Source organism: Rhynchophorus ferrugineus, unplaced genomic scaffold, assembly GCF_030347505.1.
Source record: "Rhynchophorus ferrugineus isolate W39M unplaced genomic scaffold, kcgeb_rfMv2 rfM8, whole genome shotgun sequence".
In the NCBI taxonomy this organism is placed as follows: Eukaryota; Metazoa; Arthropoda; class Insecta; order Coleoptera; family Curculionidae; genus Rhynchophorus; species Rhynchophorus ferrugineus.
The window spans coordinates 34566070-34579424 of NW_027472587.1; the positions used below are offsets into that span (position 1 = coordinate 34566070).

The 13355-nt window shown below is 30.6% G+C and overlaps 1 protein-coding gene across 3 annotated transcripts in view; it reads right to left on the bottom strand.

Moving 5' to 3' along the window:
- Window positions 1–13355, bottom strand: part of LOC143201138 (uncharacterized) — a 41520-nt gene that overhangs the window by 16545 nt on the left and 11620 nt on the right. For all 3 annotated transcript variants that reach the window (XM_076412017.1, XM_076412018.1, XM_076412016.1), the window contains one exon: window positions 1487–1710. In XM_076412017.1, coding sequence (XP_076268132.1) covers window positions 1487–1710 — 224 coding nt within the window. The remainder of the gene's footprint in view (window positions 1–1486; window positions 1711–13355) is intronic.

A 13355-nucleotide genomic window follows, 5' to 3' on the forward strand; every position in this document is an offset into this window, starting at 1 on the left:
TTAAAATCAAAGAAACTATGAGCTAAATATGCAATAAAATATAAAATTATGAAAGCCAAACGTTCTCCCCTAATGTATGATAATTTGCTACAAGAAAACAAGTTGGTAACGGACCGAAATTCGTCACAATATAGGTATCACAAAGCCACCAAACTCAAATTACGTCCCATTATATTCTGAGTTATTGAATACAACTTTGCCATAGCATTGCATATTTACAAATACATAAATTAATAGACTACGGGGACAGTATGATAAGTCAGAGTACCCATAGTATTTATCAAGTATTTCCTTGCTTTCTGTAATGGTATATTTGCGCTTAAAATAATGCTTAATCGCTTTTTTTCTATTTTTAGAATTATGTTTTATTTGTATATTTGTATATATTTCATTATTCTTATATATATATATATATATATATATATATATATATATATATATATATATATACTAGCGACCCGCCCCGGCTTCGCACGGGTGCAATGCTGATACTAAATTAAATACACTACAGAAAAAATATGAACGTTGTATATAAAAACATAGCGGCCCGCTTCGACTTTGCACGGGCATAAAATATATATGCCTATGTCACTCAATGAAAACATGATTAAAATCGATCCAGTATTTTTGGTTCATTCATTACTGCCCTTGGCCTGCACGCATTAAATTTGGAGTAAAACAATTCCTCTTCCCCTATACTTACTATGAAGATTTCTTGCTGTCTTTGGAATATCTAAATTCATACAATTTTTATTACATTACACATTTTTAAACGCAAATTTTAAATTTGTAATATCTCCGAAAATATTTGTTTAATTTACATGCTGTAAGGAACCATATTGATCTATATTAATTGCACACTGTATTTAAGGTACTTAATTCGATAAGGATTAATGCCCTATTGCTTAAAATAGCTTCGTAAATAAGCCATTTTCTCACGTAAAAAGTAAACAATATAAATGGTTAATGTGGGTTATCCCTAAAAGATAAACATATACCATCGCGGACTTTTTTGTAGACCTTTTTATGGTGTACAATACTGTAGTACATTAATTTGATCTAACTCGTAGGGTTAGGCAGCGTTTTTGCTAATTGCTAAATAAGCCTAAAAAAATAGGTTAATTTACGACATCACGTTAGAAACCTCTAAAATTAGCAATGTTGCCTTAGTATATTATGCACGTATTATACGTATAAACCTTCCTCTTGAATCACTCTATCTATTGAAAAAAACCGCATCAAAATCCGTTGCGTAGTTTTAAGAATTTAAGCGCACATAGGGATATAGGGACAGAAAAGGCGACTTTGTTTTATACTATGTAGTGATATATATATATATATATATATATATATATATATATATATATATATATATATATATATATATAAGAATAATGAAATATATCAACAGATGGCATTTTACGGCAGAAATGATATATTTGAAGAATACAACATAACTGCTGTTGTGTTAAATTTAAGTACTCACCTGACACCATGTAGTTGACACTCTGTTGTCAAGCATCCTCATATCGGACATGGCAAGAGGATACAGTTGCGCCCCATATACGTTGTATCTTAAGTACAAGGGAATCCCAAGAATAAGGGAGGGTATTATTATTGCTAGAAGGCATAGCTTGACTACCCTTAACGGTCCCTTAAGATTTCCTGACGATCTTCTTTCATACGTGGAGGTATTTTGCAGTGGAAAAGCTGTAACAAATACTCTTTTAACATATATATCTAGATAATATACATATATATCAAATAAATTAAAAATTATTATAGTTTATATATGTATTTAGTGAATATAAAGTATATTGTTAATCTGTTCTTCATTTCCATTATTAACTTAACCGAATGAGCATAATATATTATTAAGCTCATTTAATTCCAAATATTTTTAAATCAAAACAACCTTTAGGCAAAATTACATTTTATTAATCAATTCTATTTTATCATCACACCAAGAGGAGGATTTAATATCAGCTATAAGAAACCTCCAAATACATCTCAACAAAGTCGAATAGTGGTTGAGAACATGGCATATAAAATAAAATGAGACACAACCTACGCATTCACCCATTCACCCTTTGTTCACCCAGAACAACTTGTCTCTCAGTAAAATTGAATAATTATGAACTCCCGCAACCAGACAATGTTACAATATTTGGTGTACATTTTGATCGACGTTTAACATGGAAAAAACATGTAGTCACAAAACGCAAACAGCTTGGGCTGAAACTAAACCAAATGTATTGGCTGATAGAGCGTAAATCTAAATTATCCTTAAATAAGAAGATTTTGCTGTATAAGTCGATACTTAATCCACTTTAGACCTATGGCATTGAACTGTGGGGTACTACTAGCAAATCTAACATAGCTATCCTTCAGAGGTTCCAGAATAAACTGTTGTGAGTCATGGTCGATGTCCCATTAGAACCCATAACGAGTGTGATTCAAAGTGTTAGTGTAAGGTACTCTGAAAGTCTGTTAATGCATCCCAATGCTCTCGCCAAACAGTTAAATGTGCGCGATGACAGTGAAGTGCGTAGATACAAACTGCCATAGGAACTGATTAAAATAAGTTAGAATAGTATTTAGAATAAGTTAGGATAGGCTTTAGAATAAGTTAGAATAACAACTGGAATAAGATTTAGATTATAAATTTGTACAGTAGATCCCTTACTGAAGTGATCTTCTGTATGTCAGCATAGTTATATTGTATAACCGAAATCATAAAATAATACTTATTGCCTACGGGCAGAAAATTATCTTCTTATCTAATATTACTCTCTAATAATTCCTATCGTCCTTCTGATTTGACTGAAACTCAGGTTCTTTCTCATATTTCAATATATTATTTATTGTTCAAGATTTTTATCTATTTAGTTTATATGTTATCTGATTTGATTTTTTATTATCATCAGTTTAATTATTCACACAGTTTATAATCCAAGTATTTTTATATATAAAAACTAACAATAAAATATAGTATAATTAATATAAAGTTTGTTAAAAATATATATTTTGAGTTTGACTCTGGTACTGGTAAGAACTCTGTTTGTAAGATTAAGAATTTTGCTGTTTATCTGTTCTTATACTGATCATATTTTAATTATAAATGGCAGGCAGTAATGGATCAATCATCATAAATTATTATAACACTGTTAATCAGAACAGTTATATGTGGGCATTCCATCCAGGTGCGTATCCATTCAATTTATATCTGAATTTTGCAAATTGAAAAATTTTAGATATAGTTGACCCTACGAAAGTAAGTACAGGTAAATATGATTCAATGAACTTTATGTGAGTATATCTCATCAAAATCAAAATCAAGAAGCTTGAAGATTTGATGGGTGGTGAGAGTTATTAAAATCAGATTAAAATATGATTGCAGCCAGGCTTAAAATTAAATATGTTTTTAAGAATATCATAAATATTTTTCAATAAAATACACTAGTTAAATCTGAACTTGAGTTTCAAGGGAGATTTTAGGTTAATATATGAATTTGTGAGTATATGATTTACTTTTCAATTATACGAATAATTTGCTATAACTGTCACTTGAGTTTGTTATGGTAATGTTCATGTATTGATAAATAATTATATATTGTTTTATTTTCTTGTTTTTCCTTCAAAATTGTTTTAAGATAAACGATGGGTATAAAAGGTTCTTCATAATACATTTTTTATATTATAGAAGATAAAAAATAATTAAAATTGAGTTAATTTGTAATTATATTCTTAAAATGTACGTATAATTTGTAATAAATACTTATTACATTGTTATGATGTAATACTTAACTGAATTTCAATAATTAAATGTAAAAGCCTATTTTGGGTTAATTTGTGAATACAGCAAAATATAATATATTCAATACTAGCGACCCGCCCCGGCTTCGCACGGGTGCAATGCTGATACTAAATTAAATACACTACAGAAAAAATATGAACGTTGTATATAAAAACAAAGCGGCCCGCTCCGACTTTGCACGGGCATAAAATATATATGCCTATGTCACTCAATGAAAACATGATTAAAATCGATCCAGTATTTTTGGTTAATTCATTACTGCCCTTGGCCTGCACGCATTAAATTTGGAGTAAAACAATTCCTCTTCCCTATACTTACTATGAAGATTTCCTGCTATCTTTGGAATATCCAAATTCATACAATTTTTATTACATTACACATTTTTAAACGCAAATTTTAAATTTGTAATATCTCCGAAAATATTTGTTTAATTGACATGCTGTAAGGAACCATATTGATCTATATTAATTGCACACTGTATTTAAGGTACTTAATTCGATAAGGATTAATGCCCTATTGCTTAAAATAGCTTCGTAAATAAGCCATTTTCTCACGTAAAAAGTAAACAATAAAAATGGTTAATTTGGGTTATCCCTAAAAGATAAACATATACCATCGCGGACTTTTTTGTAGACCTTTTTATGGTGTACAATACTGTAGTACATTAATTTGATCTAACTCTTAGGGTTAGGCAGCGTTTTTGCTAATTGCTAAATAAGCCTAAAAAAATAGGTTAATTTACGACATCACGTTAGAAACCTCTAAAATTAGCAATGTTGCCTTAGTATATTATGCACGTATTATACGTATAAACCTTCCTCTTGAATCACTCTATCTATTGAAAAAAACCGCATCAAAATCCGTTGCGCAGTTTTAAAGATTTAAGCGCACATAGGGATATAGGGACAGAAAAGGCGACTTTGTTTTATACTATGTAGTGATATATTTTACTCTAGAAATATACATATAAGTTACAAGCATAGAGTAAATATAGAGGTTTAACTTAAATAGGCGAAACCGAGGAAATGTTTTTCGTGGTCCATTCAAAAGCGGCTCTGAGACCACTTTTTTGATTGGTTCATTTGAATTGGCCTACGAAGTCATTTTATTGGTTCATTTCTATAACACGATTGTTTGTTTCAGTTTGCTTATGACGCCATTTTTGTGTGTCTGATATACAGTACGATCAGCATTCTAATGTCTTAAATATAATCACTATTATTCGATTTTAATGTATCTTCATTCCCAAAAGTGGTGTGTCTCCAGTGTATGTGCAGAAATAAAAACCAGACGTAGTTTTCCTTGGAAGAAACACCCCAAGTTAGCAAGATTAAGGATGTGTATTATTTACAGCAATACAACAGAAGAAATTATGAACATATTACCCACACTCTAAATCCACACTCTAAAAGTAAAATTACATTGAAGGTAAATGTAATTATACTACATGATAAGTTTTTGTTACCCTTTAAAAAGTTTTTTGTAAAGTACCGTCAATTTAAAACATTGAAGGGGTTCGTTTCCTTAAAACAAATGTATGTTGGTCAAGATATTTATAATTAATATTTTGGCTTAAGGCTCCTTAACCGAGATAACTTTTTCAACAAGGATGTTAATAAAATACATTAATACAAAGTACTATAATACAATTTGCAAACCAACAAGGTGAGCTTGGTTTTATAAACAAGAGGTTATCATGCTTGTTTTATTATATTATTAATAGATGCTTAAGCTGTCTTTTTAACTCCTCGATTTTACCATAATAAGACCACAGCAGTAATTTTGAAATATATCATATGTTTTAATTTTTTGTTGCTGTACTTTTTGGTATGTTTTCTCCATTCTGACGTATATCATACGATTTAACTGTTTTAATTATCCCTTCCATAATTTTCGCAATAACATTGTAAAAATAATAACAACTTACCTCAATACATTTTTGTGTTGAACAAGTAGGTAAAATATTAATAGACACAGACTTTCAGCTGTGCTGCTTTGCTTTCAGTACAAGGGAACAAAAAGATAGAAACTTTAATACATCTTATTTGATTTATATCGACATTTAATTATTTTTTATTTATATACATTATATATATATATATATATATATATATATATATATATATATATTATATAATATTTGTATTTATACAGAATTTTATATTAATAAATGGTTTTTAAAAATTTTATTTTGGTTTTATTTAAAATTTAATTGGTCAGTAGAAGGGACGTCAATGGTTGGTCACGTGATACGTATAAAATCGTCGACCAATGAAATGCCTCCCTTATAAAATATTTTCATTACAGGTGCCTGTAATGGTAATTTAAACCAACCAATGAAATTCAGCAAAATGACGTTCTCAGCGCCTTCCTGTTGGGACTACGCAAAACAATTCTGAAATTATTTGTATTAAGTTAACACTCTATATATTAATCTATGATATATATATATATATATATATATATATATATATATACATATTTATGTTTTAGCTTTTTGATATTATATAATATTTGTATTTATACAGAATTTTATATTAATAAATGGTTTTTAAAAATTTTAGTTTGGTTTTATTTAAAATTTAATTGGTCAGTAGAAGGGACGTCAATGGTTGGTCACGTGATACGTATAAAATCGTCGACCAATGAAATGCTTCCCTTATAAAATATTTTCATTACAGGTGCCTGTAATGGTAATTTAAACCAACCAATGAAATTCAGCGAAATGACGTTCTCAGCGCCTTCCTGTTGGGACCACGAAAAACAATTCTGAAATTATTTGTATTAAGTCAGCACTCTATGTATTACTCTATGGTTACAAGAACTGACAACCTAGAAAATCTAATTTTAATAATACGTATGCCAGGCCTATCTGTATGTAGACTATTGTGAATGTACAACCCCCTTATGAGTGTGTAAAAGTATATACAGGGGAAACTAGGAGAATATTAAGGATGTGCGAGATATGTATACAACACAGATGGCCAAAACATCAAGTTCTTAATATTCATAAAGGCATGGCCCTTATCAATGGATCAATCAACCTAAGCAGAACCTGCTCTGCTTCAGTCTCTCACCCCCAAGATGCAATCTATAGCGATTACGAAACATCAATTAGTTTTAAGTCAACGACCTCTCAAATGTTATTGAGCGCGTAAGTCCAAAGTTGCTGTTTATTATTGAACACACCTTGTATAATATATAAGGAATAATTAAAATGCTCGATTTCGATTACCATTGTCTATTTCGATAATTATTGTTTAACTAAAGAACGTTATATATTGGAATAATTCATAACGACTCTATAAACATTATGCTAATTCGATGTCGCCGTTTTTGAAAGCATATCGGAAAACCAGATGTGAAACTGCGCATCAAAAAATCAAACTACACCCAAGACCGTATATTAATTTCCAAATAAAATAAAAATTAACATATACGCATTCACTATATAATTGATAAGGCAATATTTACCAAGCCATGTACACAATAAATTATCAGATACATATGAGTTATTATGTATTATAACAGATAATACAGTTTGTAAGGATAATCAGTGATTGAGTACCCGCCGATTATGGATTAATAAAAACATGATTCGAATAAATTAAAAAGCAAAGCATGGGAATAATTGACTCACAGCAAATAGCAATATTTCTGATGCAACTAAAGCTTTGGAACTCTATATATATAGTCTAATCAAAGTTTTTTTTAGTAATGCGTCGTGGATATTTGTGACGTTGAAACATTACAATGTTGCCGCATCAACTCTGAGTTTCAGTTCACTTTCGCTTTGATATACAAAAAAAATCTAATCTAAATAAAATAATTGAACAAAAATATCATCAAATATAATGTATTTTAACATTATAGTAAATCTAATACTTATATTATCGAAGGACTTCAATTAAGACACAGCTATAATAGTTTGTAGGTTAGATTTGCTTTGTTTACATTTAACTCTTTTGCACACCACCAGGTAGACGCGTTTTTTTTTATATAGTGGTATCCCCCTAGAGGTCTAATCCACCTAATTAACATTGTATATCTGAGAAACGTATTTTACTTTCATTCGACAGCATATTTACTTTTTACGTTTAGTTCTTGTTTCCTTCGATGGTGTGTTTACTTGGCAAGTCATCTTGGTATCACTGTATTTTTATTTCTTCTGCTACTACCTGTGTACACCATTATTGATAAAATTAATCACTAAATTCTGTCTAATGCATTTACCATATCTACAAAACACTTAGTTCTCTCCTCATATGTTCTAACCTAATGCTCATGTTTAATTTTGAACAATTACAATCATATCTGTACCCACAAATCTTTCACGCCTTACGATACTAGTTATATTCAATTATTTAGTCTCATTATCACATTATCACATATCCTGAAAGTTTTCTTCAGTCACTTTCACTTTACGGCTCACTGTCCAATTCAATCACTAAGCTGTTAATTTCTAATCTGTCCAAAACAAGTTCAGGATTCCACCATTTATCAATTAGTTTACCAAACAAAATAAAAGCCTACAGACCTATACCACTGCTGCCAGTAATATCTAAGGTTTTTGAAAAACTCCTATTGAAAAGAATACAACCGATTATAAAGAGAAAAAAATCTAATACCAACACATCAGTTTGGGTTTCTTGATAAGCTTTCAACAATTGACCAGGTCCACAGAATAACAGATGTTATTGAAAAAGGCTACGAAACTAAAAAAGTATGCTCAGCCATTTTCTTAGATGTAGCACAAGCCTTCGATAAGGTTTGGCATGAAGGCCTGATTCATAAATTACAGAAAATATTACCAAAACAACACACCGAACTACTAAAACCGTACATTACACCCAGAATGTTTAGAGTTAAACAAGAAGAAGCTTACTCTACAATAAAAGAAGCTAGAGCAGGTGTACCATAAGGAAGTGCAATAGGGCCAATGCTTTATTTACTCTACACTAGTTATATACCACAAATGGAGAATATTGTGATGGCTACATTTGATGATGATACTGCGATTATAGCTGTCGGAGACAATAGTAAAGAAACCACATGGAAATTACAGCAGACAAGTGACAATATAAATAATTGGACACAAGCTTGGAAGATAAAAATTAACGAAAGTAAGTACCAATAACATTAAATAAGACTATCCTTCCATATAGCAACAACGCTAAATATCTCGGAATGAATCTTGATGCAAAACTTCACTGGAAGGAACATATAAAGGAGAAAAGAAAAAAATTGGAATTGAAATATAGGAAAATGTACTGGTTAATTTGAAGAAAATCACAATTATCGGTACATAATAAATTGCTATTATATAAACAAATACTGAAACCTTAATAGACATACGGATTTCAATTATGGAGACGTTCTGAAAAAAATTACATAAATAAAATACAAAATTTTCAGAACAAAGTCCTGAGAAGTATTGTGGGTGCATTCAAATACTCCAAGACTGCCCATGATACTGCGATTATAGCTATGGAAGACAACAATGAAGAAACCACACGAAAATTACAACAGACACGTAACAATATAAATACTTGGACACAAGCTTGGAAAACTAACGATAGAAAATCTGTACATGTATAGTTCACGTACAATCAGACCGTACAAGTACCATATCATTAAATAATACTATCATTCCATATAGCAACAACGAGGCAGAAAAAAAAATAGAAAAATGTATACAGACAGCAGAAAAGAACAGACACTAAACATAACAAATCTACAACACTATTTGCTATAAAAGTGTTTTGATTATATACATGGCCAATTATAACATCCTGTGATTTCCAATGCAATTGTAGAATAAATGCAATGTTATTTTGTATAACGTTTTACTATTTACAACAGTTATTAATCATATATTAATGGAATAGTGCTATGTTATTAGGAACTTAGGCACAACCAATCAAATTGAATTCCTTAATGAAATGCGACATATTGTGTACCCTGACTGCTTATCACTTAACAGGCGATAGCTAAACGATTGAGTTTCCTGTGAACTGAACTGAAGTGAACGAAATTCTTGACCAGTCGTGAGAACTATTATTTAAATATTTAACTGGGCTTATATAACATGGGATTATTCGATAAGGGTCGATTGATGCTAAAATAGAACGCAGCAAACTGTTTGTGAGGAATTAACGAAGTCCTTTTTCATTTGTAAGACATGAAATATGTACCATTATATAAATATTTTTATATCTAATAAGCTAATTGTTTTTATACTAACTTGATACGTTTTACAATTACAAAGTACTTATTCTACGATGAATATTTTGGACTTAACATCTATGTCACTGTTTCTAATGTGCACTTAACTGAAACAGATCAAATGATCAAAACTCTCTTTAATTTTTTGACTAAGCCATCATTAGAAGAACCCCAATATTGTTGTGGTGATAGAGCTTCTGTTCAAGTCTTTGAGCATAGTGACAACATTATCGACAGTTTCTACCTTCAGGTCTTTATGCACCTGAACTCCGTAGAGGCAGACTGGATGGACCAGCACCTTAGACAGAGTCCCTTTCTGGGGCATTGGAAGTTTGCTTTTTCTGCAGATGAGTGGAAATAATAACCTAGTAATATCTTGTTTTGGAATCTTTATATGATATTTCTATTGATATGGTTGGTACCACCACAGAGTTGAACCCCAACAGTCCACACTGGTTTCAAGGCTTGTTCATAAAGCAAAAACTTATTATATATAGACAGGGCTAAATATCTACCGAACAACCAGTACATTTTATTGTAGTTCAGCTGAATTTCTTCAATTTTTTTTCACTCAAGATCCAGTGCAGCTTGAGTCTTCTTTTGAATCTTCTTACAAATAATTCAATAGTCGTTGCCAATTTACATATTATTTCCCAATGGATTGAACTGAGAGACCTCTGTGACCCAATTGAGAGAAACCAATGTCAGTCTCCCATATTTAAACAAGGTGCAGGAACTTATTGCCTCAAAAACTACCTAAATTATTTGATTTCCTCAAGGAAATCGGGGTTTATTTTAAAATTTAATTTTACAGTGTATATAACTTCATTATAAAATGAGTTCTATCTCTACACAATTTTAGTATGTATTTATTTGTCTAGATATTTTTCTTATATAGATATTTACTGTGTGGGTTTGGTTATAGATTGTATTTAATTATTTTTAAATTCTTAACATTATAACTGTTTATTAACTCTGCTGTATTGTTTTGAAACACACAAGTGACGGGAGGGTTTTAGCCAAATTTAGCCGAATAGCAAAATTTTCATTAATATTTCTCGATCTATGCTGACAGTCCTCAAAAATGCTAAAGCATTGTGGAGATTCTAAACCAATAACATCCAAAACCTTATATTTTCAAGGTACATATCACATACAATACATAATTGGCAACATATTTAGAAAAACGACAATGAAATAATATAGTATTTCCTAAACCGACAAAAGAAAATTTCTACAAAAATTCGTAGCCACAATGTTGAAACAATAGGCGTAGATGGTTTGTTGAGAGTTATTAAATTATCAAATAAACTACACCGTCCCCATTGAAGTAATTCCCAATAAAAAAGAGAGACAAATTAAACTAGTATTGTATGTTCATATAATATGTCTAATGTAAATTAATTACAATTAAATACATACAATAAATACATTAAATCAAATCAGGAAGATATGATCATATCATAAAATAATTACTAACATCATCACCTAACATATGTTGCAATAAAATGCAAACACGATTTTTATACTCACATAGATAACATTTTTTCACCCAGATTTATCATTTGTTTTATCTTTATTATCTTTACATCATTATTTTTATATCGAAATGAATAATTACTTAAATATATTGTATACAACAATTTGTAACATCAGGTCAAACGTCATAAAAATAACCAATAAACTAGTAAACTTAATATCCAATAGTAAACTTTATAGCCAAAAAATTCAGTCTTGGTTTGACTTCCATCTTTGCAATAGACCTTAACATAATCAAAAGATTATGGGGGAGTTTGGGAGCGCGGAGGGTAAGGAGTAGATTTCCATCTCCAACATCATTAAAGCAATTGGCGAATGTTTAGGCCCAAGAATGGATGTTAAGAACATTTAATGGGAAACTATTCAGTCTACAGACTTATTCCGAGAGAAATATTGTGTATATATCAATAACCATATTATTTTGTTCATCCCCTGTATATTACTGCAGAAATTAAGAGAACAAATAACGTAATTAATCATAAAAAAGAAGTGAAGGAAATGGTAGCTGACAAAGTAAAATTAGGAAGAAAATGGAAACAAAACAGAACACCTGAAAATACTTTAAACAATATAACCCTAATACTGAAAAGGGTAATACTGGAAATTAAAAACAAATTCATAAATGACTATCTGAGAAATTTAACAGATGATAAAGAAACTGATTACTCACTCTGGAAAGCCACAAAATATCTAAAGCGTTCATGTCTACACAGTCCACCTATAAGAGACCGATGTGGGAATTGGGCACGTGACGATTACCAAAAAGCAAAAGCATTTGCTGAATATCTAGGAAAAACTTTCAAACCAAACTGAACTAATATTGAATATAATTTGCCGAGCATAGAAGCTGAGAATTCGATGATTGAATTAGTCACGCCGAAAAAGCTAACCAAAGTTAATAAAACGGACACTAATGCCAGGAAATCACTAGGCTATGATTTAATAATAGGAGAATTACTGCAAAAACTAACAAGAAAGGGAATTGTTAAAAGTCACCTTAATCAACACAGCATTTAGATTAAAACATGTCCCTGGCATTTGGAAGATGGCGGAAATTATAATGATCACAAAACCTGGAAAGTCACCAAACAAAATAAAAGCCTATAGGCCTATATCACTGCTGCCAGTAATATCTAAAATTTTTGAAAAACTCCTGTTGAAAAGAATAAAACCGATCATAGAGAGAAAAAACCTAATACCAACACATCAGTTTGGGTTTCTAAATAAGCACTCAACAATTGACCAAGTCCACAGAATAACAGATGTTATTGAAAAAACCTACGAAACTAAAAAAGTATGCTCAGCCATTTTCTTAGATGTAGCACAAGCCTTCGATAAGGTTTGGCATGAAGGCCTGGTTCATAAATTACAGAAACTGTTACCAATACAACACACCGAACTACTAAAATCGTACATTACACCCAGAATGTTCAGAGTTAAACAAAAACAAGCTTACTCTACAATAAAAGAAGTTAAAGCAGGTGTACCACAAGGAAGTGCACTAGGGCCAATGCTTTATTTACTCTACACTAGTTATATACCACAAATGGAGAATATTATGATGACTACTTTTGCTGATGATACTGCGATTATAGCTGTGGAACTGACAATATAAACACTTGGACACATGCTTGGAAAATTAACGACAATAAATCTGTGCATGTGTAGTTCACCTACAATCAGACCGTACAAGTACCATATCATTAAATAATAATATCATTCCATATAGCAACAACGCTAAATATCTCGAAATGAATCTTGATACTTCATTGCG